General features: G+C 28.8%; 1 protein-coding gene across 1 annotated transcript in view; it reads right to left on the bottom strand.

The window, feature by feature from the left end:
* Window positions 1-20000, bottom strand: part of nAChRalpha1 (nicotinic acetylcholine receptor alpha1) — a 115729-nt gene that overhangs the window by 51436 nt on the left and 44293 nt on the right. Inside the window, 1 exon segment of the mRNA XM_011500784.1 lies at window positions 10846-11121. Within this exon segment, the coding sequence (XP_011499086.1) occupies window positions 10846-11103 (258 nt within the window). The 5' untranslated portion in view covers window positions 11104-11121.

Raw genomic sequence — 20000 nt, 5'->3', positions numbered from 1 at the left:
AATTTTTAATTGATTTTTGGCGATTAATCGACATGCTCTGTTTCATGATATAATGAAAGATGTAATGAAAGATTCATTGAAGGGGGAGGAAAGCGTAAATTGGAAAAAACTTTAACGCTATTCAAATTCATGCATAAATTAGCCCACAGTCGATTCCCAATAATATATGTGCTACGTAATTAAGTAAGGGAAAGGGTTCGTACCTTCTACGTAACCGTGAAAATTAAAAATGTTTTAATAAATATGGAGTTGAGAAGGAAATGTTACACTTACGGATGAATATGAATGTATGAAACTTTATATAAGAAAAAGCAGGCGACTTCGAAATACGGGACTATTTGGAGCAAAAATTGTTAGAAAATGAAATTCCAAATTCGTTTCTTTAAGTGGAATTGAGGGTCATTAAGCTATTTTCCGTAATCGAGAGTATATACATATAAGGATACTTACAAAGTTCACATTGACCAGAAATGTCGGAGTAGCGAAAAAGAAACTTTGTACAAACAGAAATTTTCAACAGCTAACGTTCACACGCAGTCGTTGGAGTTCTTAAAAGTAGTAGGAAATCCCAGAAGAAGTTTTAAAAGCACGAAAAAAGCTGAAAAAAGAAAAGTGAGTGCAGGACAGATTAAAGAGAAAAATAGGGTGTAGAGAAAGCGAGTGAGTTGCGGGACGAAGGAGCGAGCTAACGCTAGACGGAAAAAGAAATATACATGATATATACATAGGGAGTGAGCTTTCGATGATGGCGAGGAGCTTCAGAGATTTATTTACGCTAAGGCAGAGCGAGCGGATTCTTTGACAAATCGAGCGTGGAATTTGCGTCGTAAGAGACGAAATTCGTTGTTCATTCCAGGTTGAAAGGGAATGGGCTAGATAGAAAAGTCCCTTCTTAAACTTTAGAAAGCGTAGCATTGGCCATGGCATATAGCCATAAAACTGCATAGTGTATGCGTTTTCTAGATACTTAAGACTCGCTGAATTTCAAATAGATTAAACTATCAAGTGAGTTCGCGCATTTTAAAAAGTGTCAAAAATGTCAATGAAAATCACGATATTATCGAATGCCGATCGTGTAAATGCTTTATTTTAATAATAATTTTCTTAGTAGTTTTTTTTATTACATCTGCTTTTCTGAGTCTGTGATCATTAATATAAAATACTTTATTTATGGGAGCATAACTGCAAACGAGAATTCTTCGACGCACTATGTGCGTGTGCGTGCGCGTGTGCGCGGATAATAGAGAATTAATACTACGATCGAATGGGTGAAGTTATATACGAACAAGTAGTTATATCTGATCAAGTATTTATCAACTCCGCTAAACGATTTTTCAATACCTCGGCTCTTTTTCAATGGCAGCTTACCTGCATCGATAAGACATAGCAACAAATGTGCTAACTTATCAACTATAACGAACTATTTATGCTGAGGATACTATAATGTGAAAGTCAACTCTCACTACGTTTAAACATTGTAAAAGATGAAAGAGTTTTCTTTAAACTTAGTTATGTTTAACTTTATTTTCCATTTAATTTTCCATGCAGTTTTTAAGATCTTTTAAATTTATTTTCAAACAAAAGTAAATGTTTTAACTTTCAAAAATTGATTATAATTCAAAAGTAATTATTTTAAATGTGCCTTTTATTTTGCAGTCTAACTTCTATTAGAGTACTATAAATATGAGTTTGTAAATATAATAAAAGTTAATCCTTTTAATTTGACATTAATGAAAAGATAATTATTATTTTTAATAAATTATTAGTAAAGTTATAAAAAGTTTGGTATTATTAAATTTTACATAAACTTATACATAAACTTGATAATTGTCTGGCAAATGTGTAGCTAAATCAACAAAAAAAAAATTTTTTTTTTTATTGTTGCCATGAAATAGAAAAAGAAAACAACAATTTATGCATATACTTCAGTGTATTGATGTATTGAAAAAAAAATTTGTTATATAAACTTCAAAATTAGATATTCAAAATACGAACGGTTCAATGTGAATTTTTATATAAAAAAATACATATAATTAACATTGAAAAAAATATCTAATTTGATTTAATTTCAATAAAAAAATTTGAACTTAATTTTTTGCATTGCATTTAAAAATACATTGAATATTATAAAATTCTATGCTAAATGTTACTGCATTGAATGATAGTTAAACTTAATAATATATAATAAGTATATAATGTATAAGCTTTTTTTATCGGACTCTGCATACCCTATACCTGTGTTTATAAAGTATCCCATAGTCCGTCAGCTTAAATAAACGGAACGTGAGTTTGCATTTTTAGAAAGTTTCTCAAGGGGCTTTGAAGACGAATGACTGGATTTTAATTAAGAACACTGAGTATACCCATATATTTAACCAGAAGTTTCACAAAAAATCATTAGACTTTTGCCAATTTTATATTATAAGATGAAAATACGTTATGTATAACATATTATACGTAAGACAATGCCTAGATTGTTGTTTGAAATATTGAGAAAAATGCAAAAGAACTCTAATTAAAAGTGCGAAATTAAAAGGCACGAAATGAAATGGAAAAGGGGAAAAGGAGGAACGAGATTGGAATAGACATCAATTACAAAAGGGGATTAAAGAATGTTCAAAATTCGTATAAATGAAATGGTTTAAAAATCAAAATCGTTACGATGAAAGGCATTTATAATTAAAAAATTGCGACAGTACATGTGACTACATTGGCGAATACAAGTGGGTAATTCATTAACAAAGGACTTATTCAAAACGCAAGCGGCAGCTCTCATTACGTTTGAGTAGACAGACCGTCTACAAGGAATGTCAATCGAAAAAGTTGTTGGTCCTTAAATGAATAATACATGCTTGCGGGACGTCGAATGGAGAGGCAAAGTCTGCAAAAGGGGTCGAAAGTAACGTTCATAACGGCTGCTGACTACATTCTCGGAACAAAGACAAATTAACCGTTGAAAGTAGAAAAGTTTTTTAATTGCGTCAAGCGTCAACTAGCCCACCCATCCGGCCAGTCCTTTGGCTGCGACTCGACACCTTATCCAGCCACTGCGATGTTACTTTTTTTATTTTTTTAGATTTCGATCGAGATGGGGGGGGGCAGAGGGGCAGAGGGTCAGAGGGGCAGATGGGCAGATGGGCAGATGGGCAGAGGGGGAAGGGGGTGGGTTCGTAGAGGAAGGATTGGGGGAATAAGACAGTAATGGAAAAATATATATGAATATCCAGAGTGGAAGCCAAAGTCCTAGTCACCGAATCGCTTGGTCGGCACTCTATCCGAAGAAGAATGGAAGAAAGTGAACGAGGAAGGGAAAACGCGAATGCGGAATGTGGTGCGATTGAACTAAAATTTTCACCCTCTCGTCAGCCATTACTTTCTCATTTTTCTATTTTTGATTTCATTTCTCACATTTGCTCATATGTCGGTCGTGACTATTATCGATAACGTTTCTATTATTATTATTGCTATTATGAAGCGATAGCATATGAATGTCTGAACACTTTGACAAAAGGACAATACAATGCCAATACTTGTCAAAAAATTAACATACTTAATAAATCAAGCCAACAATAATCTATTGAAGAACGTGTACAAATTACATAGAGATTAATTAATTATACACTGTTTATATATAGTTCGGTTAGCTGATATCACTGATTAATGCTGCATTATACAAGTTTAATATGTATTGAAATAACCTTTCTAGATTAATGAATTTATATAACTTTTATAAAGGGATAAAGTAAGAACGCACTGTTTATAGTTTTCAATGATAAAATGCTTTTCTACGTTAGTATTAGAGGATGAAAGTATTGAATTAAATTTATTATTATAAATGCCAATGACAAATTATATATATATATATATAATCGAAATTTTCTTCGTGCGAATTGATTTTGTATCGTCTTTGGAGCTGTAACCAAAATTTCCTCCTTGCATCTTACATTCTCTTTAAAATTCTTCGAACACTTGTAATAAAGTTTTGATCAATTTAATAGTTAAACTTTCTCATTAAATTACCGAATAACATCGACTTTTTTCATTATGCAAAATGAAAATTCTTTTGTATTTTATTGCTCGTATTTTTTTCAATAATGTTACGTTTTAGGAAAAGTTTTCAATTCTATTCATTACTTGTGCCATTCATTACTTTATTACTGAAAGAGTGAAGACTTTTCAATGCAGTTTAATTATTGTCTTTTTCTACACACGGCATTAAATAAAATAGTAATGTAACGGCTCAGCGATGTAACAAAATACTCTCATTAGATCAATCAATTTTATTGTTGTTTAAATTTAAAAATAATCATAAGCCTAATATTCATATAATCCAATATTTCGCTCAAGCAACCATACGATTACAATGTATTCAATTTATATATTTATATTACTAAATCGGCATGAAACATCCCCGAGTAAAAGGTTCCTTTCGTATTATACAGTTACTTGACATCATTTTTAAAAAAAGATATTTATCTATAGGAAAAATACTACAGAATTCAATTTTTTAACAAATCAGTTTCAATTTTGATTTGAAATTCGAATTTTCAGTCTATCTCCACAATCTCTTCTCGTCTCTTCAAACAAATCAGTAGCTAAGATCCCTTGAATTGCAATAGACTCTGATTCGTTTTGTAAATTCGATTGCATCTATTTTACAATTTTATTGTATCCCTATTCATGTTTATTTAATATTTTATAAAGTATGATTATCAATTGTAAAAGGTGCCTTAGATGATGTAGCGCGAGTAAACGCGTTTGCAATTTCCATTATAAAAGATTTTAATTGGAATAAGGATTATCAAGTAGACATGATGAATAATTGCAAATATTCGTAGTATTTGCCGTATTGATTTAAAACGAAATTATCGAATTAACAATTCTTGCTAGTATTTATTTGGAGTTTATTTGCCAGTTGATTTATTTCCGATAACAGTATAAAATCAACACAAGGCGCTTCGTTATCCACAAAGTTTATTCTACAATCGTGATAAGCACTGTGTATTATCAAATTAATGACGTAATATGATTATACAACCCAAGCTCAACTTATTAATACATCAAGTATTGAGTACGCAAGAGAGAGAGAGAGAGAGAGAGAGAGAGAGAGAGAATCGGTCTTAGGACAAATATCTAATCGGGAATAATGCTTGTTGTGAGTACTGAATAATGGCCTGGCGGTGCTAGAATAACGTTCCACGCACAGATTGATATCTTTGCGTATTTTTTCTTATTAAACAGAGAACCACGACATTTTAAGCAATTGAAAAATTGCCTGAAACTACCGCCGCCTCTTTCAGAAGATAAAGAAAGCTTTAGAAGATTCCGAACATTAGTGAAATGAAAAAGCAGTCAAGCACTTACAGGCTTCTTCGAGTCTTTTTAAAATTCATTAGTAAATTAACTCTGGCTTGCTCCATCGATATACCCAGCCACGAGTGGCGTTTGCTGTCCTTTTCAAACCCTTTGCTACAATAACTGAACACCATATCCCGTAACATCAGCGCTGACAGCGAAGTTACTGTCATTTCGAAATTGTCGACATCGATATGCTGCGGGGAAACAAAATTCTAACCCCATTTAATCTAATTTATTTTTACGTAATTGGAATAATATCATGCAATTCGCTACTTCTCTCGCTATCTTTCTTCGAGTGTAATGAAAAAAATATATTTACGTACATCAACTAAGCGGTCGTGTAAAGGAAAATTTAACTATTCTGATTATAATCGAGCGAATGACTATGTTCATAATGTAGGATTTTCTACATTTTATCTCGACAGAGATTATAAAGTATTCGTTTATGAAAATCTGACTGCTATCTGCTTGATATTTTCAGAAAAAGTATTGAAATATGTTCAAATTCAATAATTTTATCTTTAAAATAATGCTTATCTGTCGATATCATCGATTGAAATTAATACGGTAATGCATTACGAAAGATTCATTTCAGAATTCCTTTTAAAATATCTTTGTATAAATTAAATTCTTTATTAAAATGAAATTGTGTAGAAAGCGTTTATTGGTGTAATCATTGCATCGTAAAAAAATTCAGTTTTCAGATAGGATTTTTTTAAGTCATCAATTTTTATATAATTATGAACTTTTTTTAAAATAAATATTTATTTATTGATTTTGAGTATAATTGTTTTTCTTTCATTTATTTATTCAATATTTAAAATATTTTATTATTTTATTCTTTTATTTTATTATGATATTTTAATATTTTATTTTGACAATACCGTTTTGAGAAATACTGCGATGAAAATAATAATTTTTAATATGATAAATTATTAAAAACTTTCAAATATTTTATCGATATTTTATACTTTATATTAAATATGACTTTGCTTATAGTTTGACTTGAACTGTAAACTTAGTTCTGCTTGTAATTTTTCTCTTCGTTGATAAAACAAATTGAATAACCTATTGAAAAATATGTTTTTTCCAAAAACATTCAGCTCAATTTCAATAAAGAATGGACTTTTTATAAATAATTATTATGAAAAATAGGTCTTCTGCACATTTTGCATATTCTAGAAAAAGAAAATCCGAGCTCGCTTAGAGCATTAACGCAAGAAAAACATTTCCTCAAAGTGATATAGGTACACTTTGCTACTACACCTTTGATAAAAAAATATCTTCGTATATCCAAAAACTTAAATATTTTTACGCAATAAATATTTCAGTTAAGCTTTATAATATTCATATGACTTTGTCGAGCTAATTTTTATAAATTATTGATCACCACTATAACAATTTCTTATTTACATATTACATAAACTGAGATTGTTATTATTTTTATGTTTTTTTGTTTAAATTTTAAATAGAAATAAAAAAAAACTTATTAATGTAAAATACTACTACTACTACTACTACTACTACTACTACTACTACTACTACTATTCTTATTATTAATAATAATAACAATATTAATAATAATATAATTATTATATTTAATAATATATTATATTATTATATTATTAATCATGGATTAATATTTTCTATCATACCAATATTATATGATAGTTTAACATTATTTAAAATTATTTAATTAAAGGGCAATAAACTTTTAGACTAAATAAGCACTTAAAAGTAATTATGTATAATTAGACTAATGATTGTCTTCTTTAAATATACGTAATTTTCATTATCAGCAATAAGATTTTATTACTACGATTTTCCCAAGTTTTTTTCTAATTTGCGGTGTCTCGAAACTGAACTCATGTGATTGCAGTTGAGATTTTTTACTCATCGCAAATGTGAAAATAGCTGAATGTAGAGTTAGATAGTACTTGTTGGCAAATTGCAAAATTCCAGAGCGCTCACGAAAACCAAAATTCAGAGAAGAAGAACATAAAGAAAACGAAATACCAAGCGATAAGGGAAGATAGTAAGTAAAAACTGAAGAGAAATAAAGATAGTTGCAGAGTTTGGTTGTGTAATAACCTAAAGTTCTAGAACAAACGATTGCCTTCGCTGCCGAAAAAGTTAAGTTAAATTAACAACTAGCAGAAAATAAAGAAAATAAAGAGCGAAATGAAATTTATAATGTCAGAATTTCACATAGAGATTCATGAACGAGGTTAAAGAAGGATAAAAAGTATAGATAAAATTTCGATGGAACCGATCACATTAATCGATTGCAACTAATCTTAAAGAAAAATAACACGTTAGAAGATCGCTACATTATTTTATTTGCAGGAGGTAATTTTGATTAATTTTTCAAATGATTTTTATTTAAAATTATTTGCTAATTAATATAAATATTGATACTTAAAAAAATTACATTAATTAATATAATATTATTATACATGATTAATGTGTAAATAACATTTATGCTAATTATATAATTGAATATTGCAGAATAATCATAATACCAAAGTGTGAAAATAATGATAAAAAATATAAAGAATTATTTTTATAAAAAATTAGGAAACATATGGGAAAAATAGTAATGAGAAATAAAATAAGGGAGAAAATGGAGGTATAAAAAGTAGAAATAATAGGAGCCACTGCAGGGTAATAGAACAATATTTTACGAACATAAGATGAGATCAAAATAAAAAAAAAAAAACGTGCCGCTGGCAATGGAATTTTGTGTAAACTAACGATTCAGGTGACAACAGTGAAAGGAGAATCATAAATCCAACTGCTTATTAAAGAATCTCGAGTCATCTTGGCTATAGAAACGTGTGTAGAGGCTCGTATGACTGGATTTCACAGAGATTCATCGCAAACACTGTTAAGTCGATCGATTCAAGATTAATGTAAAGCGCCATTGCAAGAGCTCTAACTCTAAACTTGTTCTAGAATTTATGTATACGTATATATATATATATCTGTGTGTGCGTGCGTGTGTGCGTGTGTGCGTGTGTGCGTGTGCGTGAGTGCGTGTGCAGTAATGCTTATACCGTTTCTGTGTGGATAGCTCACTGCACTTAATCCCTCTCGGTTAATCATTAATTGCGCGTTTACTTTAAAAGATTTTTGGAAACACAACTGCACGATAAAGTTATAAACGAAAATTTTATATTCAATAATTATTTTAGAATAATTGTGTTGTTCTTTGTATTAATGGCAATCGAGCCTCCAATAAAGCGTCATAAAGTCATAAAACGTCCATCCTCAAATACTACGGGCCGTACAGGTAAACAGATTATAGTAATTGTGTTTTACTATTTTATCATTTCAATGCATATTACATATATAATAAAATTTTAAATTATTTTTAAACGTTCTTTAGATTAAATGCTTTATGAAATCATAGTAAATTAATAATTATTAGAGACATTAGCATTTAGATTGCGTTATTTTTATAAAATGAAGAAATCGAATAAAGTAAGAGATTTTCTAAGCCTATCGTTTGCGCGACAAAATTCATCACGTCCATCTTCTTATTTCTAGCGAAGAAGTAGCCAAAGCAACGCAATTACTAAGGATTGAATTGCCCTATCTTATATCATCTTTTCTCTTCTTTTGCTGGAGGAAAGAAAGAACAGGCGAAGGCAAAGGTGCGATAACGAACGTTCTAGCTCGTTAAGCTTTGGCTTTTCCAACATCTTCGCTTTCATTCTAGTGACTATATTTTTTCTCCTTTATTTATATTGCATTTTCATTCCTTTTTGTACATCAATGAACCAGTTTTTCTTTAGAATTGGATATTGCGATAACGACTTTTACCAAAAGTCTGGAACGGTAGTACAGTAGGCAAAAAGGGTATGAATAGGGGAAAAGCGAACGTAAGAAAAGGGTTAAATATTCTATAAATAATTAATATGTATAATTTTGTTTACTAGTCTGATGCTAATAATAAAAGTCTTATAAGACAATTGATAATCGAGAGTTACCGAAATTATTCGTGTATTCACGTAAAATACATTCGTAAATCCATAGAAAAGATGAATTGGTATTGTATAGTTGTTAAATGCTACAATCCAAGTAAGCTTATAATCTCTTTGAATAATTAAATTTGCAATTAATCCAACGATTTTATAAATATCTCCGTCAATGCTAAGCCATCGTTTAAATTGACAAAATATGCTCATTGGTTCTTTTTATAATTAATGAACAAACAACAGTCAAACCACTCAATAGTCGTATAAAAGTAAATAAACGATAAAAAATGCTTTAACTATGATGAGATAAGGCAACAGTCAAACAATAAATAATGTGGCCTTTGATTACCTCTCATACCACTACCATATCTAATCTTTAATTACTTCTTAAGCGGTTAGTCATTCGAAACAAGACATAGAGAGCGACCAAGTTTGTTAATTGCACGAATCCTCTTTCTCCCTCGTACAGACTTCCCCGACGCCACTCAACATCATTCCAACTTCCAATTATTCGCTCTTATGTTATTTACTCACTGGCCATTATTAACTTTTCTGTTTTCTGTGCGCGTAAACAGTATTATTATAATACCAGTTAACCATTCTGTATAAATTTTTTGTTTCTTCTTAATGAATTTTGATGCGTGCAGATAAATTAATGCACACGCGTTTGAAAGCGATTCTTTATGGATCCACTCGGTAAAATTCATCTGACATATCGAACTTCTCAATTGATAAAAATAAGAACATTAACGATTGCTCTACAATGAAAAGAATATTACTGATATGGTAAATGATCACAAATAGTGATAAAAAAAAAAAAATAAAATAAAAAAAAAGGAAAAAAGGAAAAAAAGTGACGTCTTCGTACCAATGCTTGTGTCGATAAAAGCCAATCGCGGATTTTATGGTCTATAAAGTCACGGGAATCTACGCGGGTCCGTGCTGCAACTATCGATAAAGGTGAAAAAAAAATCTTGCTAAAACCTTGAAAATCTGCTTGTATCGAAATATCACTGATAAATACCCGGATACCCGGAACAGTGGCTGAAGATGGGCAAGAAACGAGAAAAATAGGGAGAAACAGTAAACAAAAAAAAGAAACGGACAAAAACAGATATTATGGACGAAGGACAATAAATAAGAAGTAGTTTTTTTTTTATACAAAGAAGAAAATTCAAAAATAAAAATACCCTTGAGATCGTCGAATTATTTCAGAAAATGTACTCGCAAAAAAACAAAACTAAAAAAAAAACAAAGAATAATTTATGCAACAATCAGAGATACTTTTAAGTGCTTATAAAATCTTTAAAAGATCCACAAAAGATTATAAGGAGGTAAATTATTCTAAAGATTAAATGCACGAAGCACTAGAATTGAAAAATCTCGCGCGGCATTTCAGATATCCAATTTATTCCGTTTTATTCGATATTGTTGAAATTTCAATGGAAATAAATTTGCTTCGGACAATAAAAAATTCAATTTCATACAGAATTTATGATATACTCACAACATCGATCAGCTGGGAAAGGCGTAGTCCCATCTTGACGGTTAGGCGATCACTATTATTGCCAACGGGTCGAATGAGTCGGTTGTAATTTGACAGCAGGTCATCGTAAAGACGCTTCGCTTCCGGGTTAGCCCTAACACTCGGCAAAAGTGCAGCGAAACAAGAAATGACCGTTGCCATTGCCAGGAGGCCACCTAACCTGGACCGCCATCGCCACCAGCCTTTCCCACCGCCGTCCGTCCCAGCATCTTTGAGCATCGTACGCCTTGTCCACCCCTAAAATCGATCGTAAAATTTACGGTCACACATTTTAATAGGATAGGGTAATGGCTAATAAATGAATCTTCCTCCTTCCGATCTATATTGTATTGGTTTTGAGCTATATGGAAGCGTGGCAAGCACATTACTTAACTAGATAATCGAATATCGATCATCAAATCAAGTGCGTACTTAGCTTACACAAAATCAATCATCGCTTTGCATGACATTTAGCAATTAATACGTAACAATAAGCTTGAGTATGATGCTCTGCCGTGATGAAAAACGCTTCCTCGATATATGAAACATTAATCGAAAAATTCAAAAATGAAATACTCGCTCTTAAAGTTCTAGGAGTAATCGAGAAATGTACACGAAATTGTATTTTTTTTTCCCCCCCCTTCTTACTCCTTAAAAACACTTTAAAAACGACAGAGAACCAAATCGATTATTTACTTTGTCCCTGTTTATTTTGAATTGCAATATAGCTTATAGGTTTCAAAAATAGTATGTAAAAACTAATTATGCCGAAAAGAAAATTTGAACGAAAATTCCACTTTCGGTAAAATAAAAATTTCATTATTTGCTAAGTTCATTTGGTTTGCTAATAATAATGGCATGATTTAATTGAAGAATAAAAGTATTAGGGATTAGACAACATTAATTTGCATTAATAATTAATCATATACTGTGAAAATACTTGACTATTAAAACATGTCATTATATCGCAAAAAAAACAAATTTCTTGCAAAATAATATACACATATAAATAGAAATAACACACACACGCACTCGCACACGCACACGCACACACACACACACACACACACAGAGAGAGAGAGAGAGAGAGAGAGAGAGAGAGAGATAGAGAGAGTAAAATTTTTGTAATAAATTCGCTAATAATATTTTCTAAATAAACGATAATTATTACTATTGCAATCACTATATACTTGTAACTAATGTAATCATTGAAAAATTGTAATTATTATATTTTATCAACACGAAAATGCATTCCCCCTTTTTTTTACTAAATTTCTCTAAGAAATTTGGTCATACGTTATTTCTATTAACATCAATTTAATGTTATCTCCGCATCTTTATCTTGATCTACTTCAAAGTCCTTTTACTTTTTCGTTTTCCTAAAATCTTATACATTGCTATTTTATTTCTCATTTTAACTGCTTAGTCTCCCCATCTTAATCTTCGTAAATTAATTAAACGTACAATATTAGATGAACAATATACTTTTTCTATCTTATTATCCTTTAATCCCTTGTATATATTATTATTTTCACTATATGTCGATCAGAATATTCTTTAATATAATTTTGCCTATTTCTTCATTTTTCTTGGTTAAATTTTCATAAAGAGCATTTACAAACTAATTATTTCAAATATGGAACTCTCTAAAATTTCTCTTTTTTTATTGTTCAATTAATTTTTTGCATCGATATTTTATCATTATAGAAAAATATTTTTAGACCAACATTATTGAAAATTTACTATAAATTTTTAATTCACAATCTAAACCAAATATATTTAGTTTTCTCTTCATTCACATTCAATTTATGTCAACATTAATAAAATACTAAAGTACTCCACCATTTATTTACTATCTAAGACTATTACAAAATTTAAATCGTTGCAAGTGCAAAGAATGAAGTTTCATCATTTAAAAAAATGTCATTTTAATTATTCTATATGAAAATAATAGCTTATTTTGAAATTCATTAAAATGATAAAGTATAAGCTTCCCCCCCCCCCAATTTATACAAATCTTGAAACACTCCCCATAGATTCTTCCCTACTCGTACTGTTTGCATTTCTATAATATTCAGCAACTGTTTCCATATTTTTAGTTAAAATAATTGAATACACAAAACTGTTTTGTATTTATTACATATTCCATATTATGATTATATAATTTTATAAAGCTTTTTAATCGATTAAATATATTATTTATTTAACACTCATCTCCGATAATCTTATATATATATTGGGAATATAAAATAGTTTTTAGTGTTTTCACATTTAAAGGTAAAACAAATATAACTACATAAAATGTCTACATAGACATTTAGAAAAAAGAATCATTGAGATATATAATTTTTTTTATGACAAATATTGATGCTAATGAAAAAGTATTTGAAACTGAGGCATAAGTATTTTTAATAATACCAAAAATATTAATTTTAAATAATATAAATTTTTATATGTTATAAGTAATTTTGTATTAATATATCGGTACGTACAATTTTGAATTTGATTCGATTTTAAAATTTCAAAATATTAAATAATAATAAATTATGTTATTTACTTATCTCGATTATTGATTTAAGTATTTACATTAATATGTCTTATTAATTTCTTATGTTTTAATAATTAGAATATTTTAATTAAAATCTTAATACGTACCTTACATGACAATTATTATAATTTTGACAATTCAATAGGAAGTATTTTTTTCTTTTTTTTATTAAATTATTATATTCGTTGTATTTTATTTTAGATATTTCTATAATAGATATTAAATAAACAAATCACCAAATGAAATATAAAATATTTAGATAGTAGAATTAAGAAATAGAGTTTTAATTTATTATTTGAAATAAAGTAAAATAAATAATAATTTAAATGAATGTTCAGGAAATATATGTATAAAAGTCTAATGAATAATAAGTTATGAACGTACTACATAATAACTATAACAATTAATTTCTTAAGTTTAAATCTGGCAATAAATCTTGATTTCACATATCTCAAAAACCTGCAAAATTGAAGATTCTGTATTTCAAAGCAATATTTCATAAAGAAATGAATAGATTTTACAATAATAATCATGCAATAATAATATATGGTTGAGTAGAATAAATTAATATATGATATATGAATGAGTTGGGTGAAAAAGAAAAGATTCGTAATAAAAATGAAAGATGTCGATTTTAAATTTGCGCCTAGAAAAATCACTCCTGTTTTGCGAGTTTTTTTTTTTTTTTTTTTTTTTTTATTACTCAATAGAATTAGAAACTTTGATGCGATATTGTCTGGATTGGTAGGTAAAAGACTCAACGCATTAGTTGAACTCATTTTCGATAAAGAATAAAATGGGAAATAATAAATTTTGGTTCCGTAACGTCAGAAATTTCGCACAAATTCGAACAAACACTATTTGGATTATACGTAGATGCTATAAACATAAATATCTATGGGTAACGAACAAATAAATTCTAGATTGTTACAAATCCAATTTTTATTTCTTTCTGCCACAGTTAATTCTCAACTTAAATCAAAGTACTGCAGTAAACATCTGTTTTTACTGAATCAAATTACCCAAAGATCTCTGAAAATTATATTAGAACAATTTTTTTGTTCTTCTTCATTTTATTTTCTTTTTTTTTTTTTTTTTTTTTTTTATGATTAAGATAAAAAAAATATTTAACTTTTAAGTTATGTAGGTGCATTTATGCTATTCCTAACATACACACACACAATGACTATTATTCATTCATTAAAATGAATATTATTTTAGTATTCTACATAAATAAAATCAGTTTGTTGTAGCTTGTATAATTTTCTTTTATAAATATAAGATAAATAATAAACAACGAAATTAAAAAATTATAATTTTTATGTATATTCATTGATCGGGCCATGATATATATTCATTGAATATGAATCGTCATTTCAATCATCATATTTGTTTATAACGACATTTAAAGATTTGTAAATAATATTGCTCTGTTAATGATAATCCTTTTCATTTTGCCCTCCCAGAAGTAGGTAAATAATGAAACATATTTTTGAAAATTTATGTAAAATATGAAAATATATTTACAAGGAGATACGAGTTATAAATTCATGTTTGCACATGCATTATTTGTATACAAGATGATGTGCAAACATTTTAATATGACAGCTAAAAGAAATTTTCTTCAAATAGAATTTTAATACAATAACAGTGATAAAAAGTTTGTATTTTAACTTACTCTACCTTCTAGAATCATTAGCATTAATATTCAAAATTAGAGTGTTAAATTATTCTTGATCAAGATTTCTTTTTTAACGAATCGCAATCTATCGCATTATATACTTATATTCTATTCTTAAATTATAAAAAGAAAAAATTGTTCATATATATATATATATATATATATATATATATATATATATATATTTATTATCTAATTTTTTTATTTCATTTAGCATTTTCATTTGAACAAAATAAAAAAATTTTCAAGGGAATTAAGCAAACACATATAATATATAAAGAATATAGAAAAGACTCGTGAACGAGTTCAATTGTAAACAAAGTTTAGTAAGATACAATCTAAAAAAATTTTTATTCGTACATATATATATATATATATATATATATATATATATAATAAATATCAAACAAACCGAATACAATCAATAATATATTTATTTATTCAATTATAACTAAACCCACCAAATAAATTTTATTTTAAATTTTATCACCAAATTGCTGTTACAGATAATGAATAATAGTTAGCCAACAACACATCATTACTTGTATATGTTTTGTAATACACCACCGTTTAGTATATAAAATCAATATTTTTATTTTTCAACTAAATTTCTTAAAATTACAATAAACTTTACGATATAATTTAAAGTATTTTATGTCCCCGTAATAAAAAATAAATACAAGATAATTGTGATATGTAACATAATATTATCAGTTCTATCAAAGATTATCCTCATATGATCCTTTATTTTACATTATAAGGATACAAAAGACTGCGAAATAGGATAGAAACGATTGGTAAAAGAAAAAGCCGAGCGTTTGGTTAAAAGAGCCAGAATTTTAATATTACTATTCTCAATTAGACATGGATTCTGAGCTTCTGTGGTCATTACCAAGCAACTGCATCTTTGTACGGCCCTGACTGAAACTAGGGTCGAGTGAACTAATTATGTCAAGACTTGGAATATCGCGAAAGCTGTGGAGGCCCTCGGGCAAATTTTTCCTCCAGTAACAGCAACAGCAGCAGCAGCAGCAGCAGCAGCAGCAGCAGTACTAGCAGTACCAGCAGTACCAGCAGTACCAAAAGTACCAACAGTACCAGACCATCAAAGCAACAGCGCCCCACTTAACAATCGCTTGGCCCTCCGGTCCACAAGATCGATCCTTCTTTCTCGCAACTTCGGCCAACCTGTCTCGCTTAGACATTTCAATGTCAAACCTACCGTTAAGAGTATGTACTTTACGATCTAAAACGTCCGTGGTTGTTATTTGCTTTTACCCTTAGACGTGCCACGTAAAGGCCAATTGAACATGCGCTGTACACTTATATTAAACATTACATCATTCCAAAATGAACAATGGAAGTTTTTAGCCTTCGAAGAAAAAGCATTAGAATTTCAGCTTGCACGGCAATAATTAGGTTCCACAGTTTGAATTGGCTGTTTTTACGTGCAATGCACATTACAAGGATTTGCCTTCTCGTTCGTGTAATTATTTATAATAATAAAATAAATAAATAAATAAAAAAAAATGTATATCTCAATGAAACTTATTATGATTTAATCTTATTTAATTCACACGCTAATTTAATTATAAAAAAAAAACTATTATATATATATATATATATATATATATATATACATACATTTTTTTTTCTTTTTGTATATCAGAAGAATAACTTGTTTTTGACATTGTCAAAATAACAAATTATTTCATCATTAAGTTGAAAAGCTCTAACTAGCCATTTTCGTATAATTAAAATAATGATATACCTTTAAAGTATTAAGGGATTCAATTTATAGTGGATGGTTTAAAAGCAAATAATATTAATATTTAATTTACTGGAGCAAGTGATATATATACTTGTTAAACTCATATTATGAGTAAAGTAATATTATTATTATTATTGTTATTACACACGTATGTATGTGTGGTGTATTATATGGACTTAATATATACTCGGTTAAGCACAATTTGTCAAGTATCAAGCTATCCATGATGTTTTTTAAAACTAAAAAAGCAAATGCGAGATATATGTGTATAAAAGCATGTTTCAGGGTACGTATAACGCAAACCATAAAAGCTCTTATTTCCTGCTTATCACAAACAAGCCAGTTCTATAATTAATTTTGTACGTACATAATGTTCCAGTACTTTAAATTTTATCTACAATCAGCCTTTATTTCATTTAAAATACATACAGACATTTAAAAATAAATAGAATTAATTTATTATAAAACTAAAATAAATCCGAATATAATTGTTATAAATTGAAATCATTAATCTTTATCTAATTTTATGGATTACTTAATTGGAGTTAACTTAAATAAGCTATTGTGAAAAAAAGTACTAGTGTAATCATAGTAATAATAGTGATCTACTTCGGGATTGATATGACAAATTATTTTCAGTACTTCAACGTGTGTAATCTGTTATTGCAGAAAACTCATATATATGTTAAATATTAAAAAACGATATAACACTTTCGCAAATTAATGTATTTTCAAGCAGTTAATACTATTTATTATTATGATTATAATGCTTTTTCTTTAAAATAATCGATTAAATGTTTGGATATTACAAAATAATCACAATTGAATATGCATATATTCGCCATATTATCTATAAAATCTAAGCTCAGCCGTTTAATTGGAGCATCAAAGATCTGATAAATTGCAATTACCATGCAAATATAAACTTTTAACGCTCTCCTCCAGTTTTAATAATTCAACGCTACGTTCGGAGATTCGGCTAAAGAGAGATAGAGTTGAGTTCATAGAGATGAGCCTGAGCATATAAGGCCATCGCATGATAAGATGATTTTAATATAAGCAATAATGAACTGTGACCAGTGCGTCGATCAATCTAAAAACGCGGCTTTCTTCATTCGGCGAACGTTTCGTAAAGCTCGTCAGCAAGAAAGAATTATTCATTCGCGTTAATGGCTTTTGATTAATGGCATAAGCATTGAGTGTGCAAAGGAAATTGAGGTGGCGATCCGAAAAGCTGATCGACAACGAAATTCTCTTATATGAGATTTTGGTGAGTGAATTATTTATTCAGATTGGCCATGTGTAGGAATAGGTATGTCGAAATACCACGATGATATTGAAAAATATTGATGCTTCATATATAAATTTTTATTTTTCTAATGTCCCAATGCTCTGAAACAGGCGATACTTTTGCCAGTGTCGAAAAAATATAACCAATTAAAAATAAATAACAATTGGTAAATATACTATAAAATAGTGTACAACGGGCAATAGTTCATATTGGCGACAAAGTCGTAAAAACTAATTAAATATTACTCGAAATACGAAGTAAATCACCATCACTGCTATAGAAACAATAAAAGTTTGATGCTATTTCAGATAAGCCGATATACAACTTAAGATAAAACTTCCTTTCTGATATATATATATATATATATATATATATATATATGTATGTAACACAGATTGAAAAGATCGAATTCCTTTTAACAATTTTAAAGTCGTCGATTTAATTAGATAAACCGAGGCTTTCGTTTCATGCAGGTTTTTAATCACTCTCATTTAGCTCCGTACACAGTATTCTAAGAGATTATAAACGAATTTACTCGAGTATTTGATAATCGCGTTATTGACTAGATTACTCAAGCTTTCCTTTGAAATTCTTTACACTTGAATGTTGATATAGAGTAAGCTTTTCCAGATGAAAAGACTAACTAATAAATTATCTTATAACTTGGTTGTAATTAAGCCCTTCTACGTTACTTATGCAGCCTCATAAAAAAAAAAAAAAAAAAAAAAAAAAAAAAAAAAAAAAGCATGCACGAATACAGCAAGGATAAGAATAAAAAATTAGAATGATAGCAAAATAGACATTTAAAAAGCTCCTTATTACCTGTCACAAAATAAACATTATGTGAAATGAATTATTTTAGTATGTTTTATTTTTATCACGATGAGCGCCCTTAGATTAAAATATTGTTAAAATTAAAAACATATTATCTTCTCAAATATAGATTTTTAAAATTTATTTATCATCGAGAGAAAATTATGTAGCTTACATAAAATTGATAATCGGTTGGAATCGTTTAATCGAGCGCACAAACGTTAGATCGTAGCTGGTCCAGTGAAGAAATGCAATGGCGCGGGAGCCGTAATTAAATTCTGCTACGGTCGAGTGAGATTAGATCTCAACACTCGAGTATCATAGTGCTTCGGGAAGGTGATGATGGGGCAAAATGAAATGAGACAAGGCGAGGCGAAACGAAAGAAAACCGAAGGAACAGAGGGGAGAAAAGGCGAAAGCCGTGGAAAATACAATTTCTTGGATAATTCAATAACGTCCGGAATCGATAGCGAATTGAAAATCTAAATACTCAAAATTAGAGCATTTAGAAAGATTGAAAATATTGAGATGGCTTTTCTTAGCTTTAATATATAGAAACGACAATTTTAAGAAATATGCAAATAGTATTTGGATTCTGATCGTCGAAGGTGCAAGATTTTCCTCCAATAGAAATAAAACTGTGTTTATATATATATATATATATATATATATATATATATATATACACAAATGGAAGATCGCGTATCCTTATGGATTTCAATGCTTTTGTCGGACTTTTTCTATATTCTTCTATGTACACTGTGCAACAGCCACAATTGCATTATCATTAAATAATCGTTCTCTCATACGTCTACTAGTTTCCCTCATTTTCTGCATTATAAGAAAATTACTATATACCAATAAGCACTATGGATTGCCTTTTTATTTATTTATTTTATTTTATTTTATTTTTTTTTTTTTTTTAACTTTATTTGATAACGCGAAAATTCAATAGTATTAAAAAGTACTTAGCATGAGAAACAATAGAAGAGATATGAGAGATTAGGCAGTTGAACGTGTCAAAGATGATAGC

Source organism: Ceratosolen solmsi, unplaced genomic scaffold (assembly GCF_000503995.2).
Source record: "Ceratosolen solmsi marchali unplaced genomic scaffold, CerSol_1.0 scaffold27, whole genome shotgun sequence".
Classification (NCBI taxonomy): domain Eukaryota; kingdom Metazoa; phylum Arthropoda; class Insecta; order Hymenoptera; family Agaonidae; genus Ceratosolen; species Ceratosolen solmsi.
This window is presented reverse-complemented; position numbering and strand designations above follow the sequence as displayed.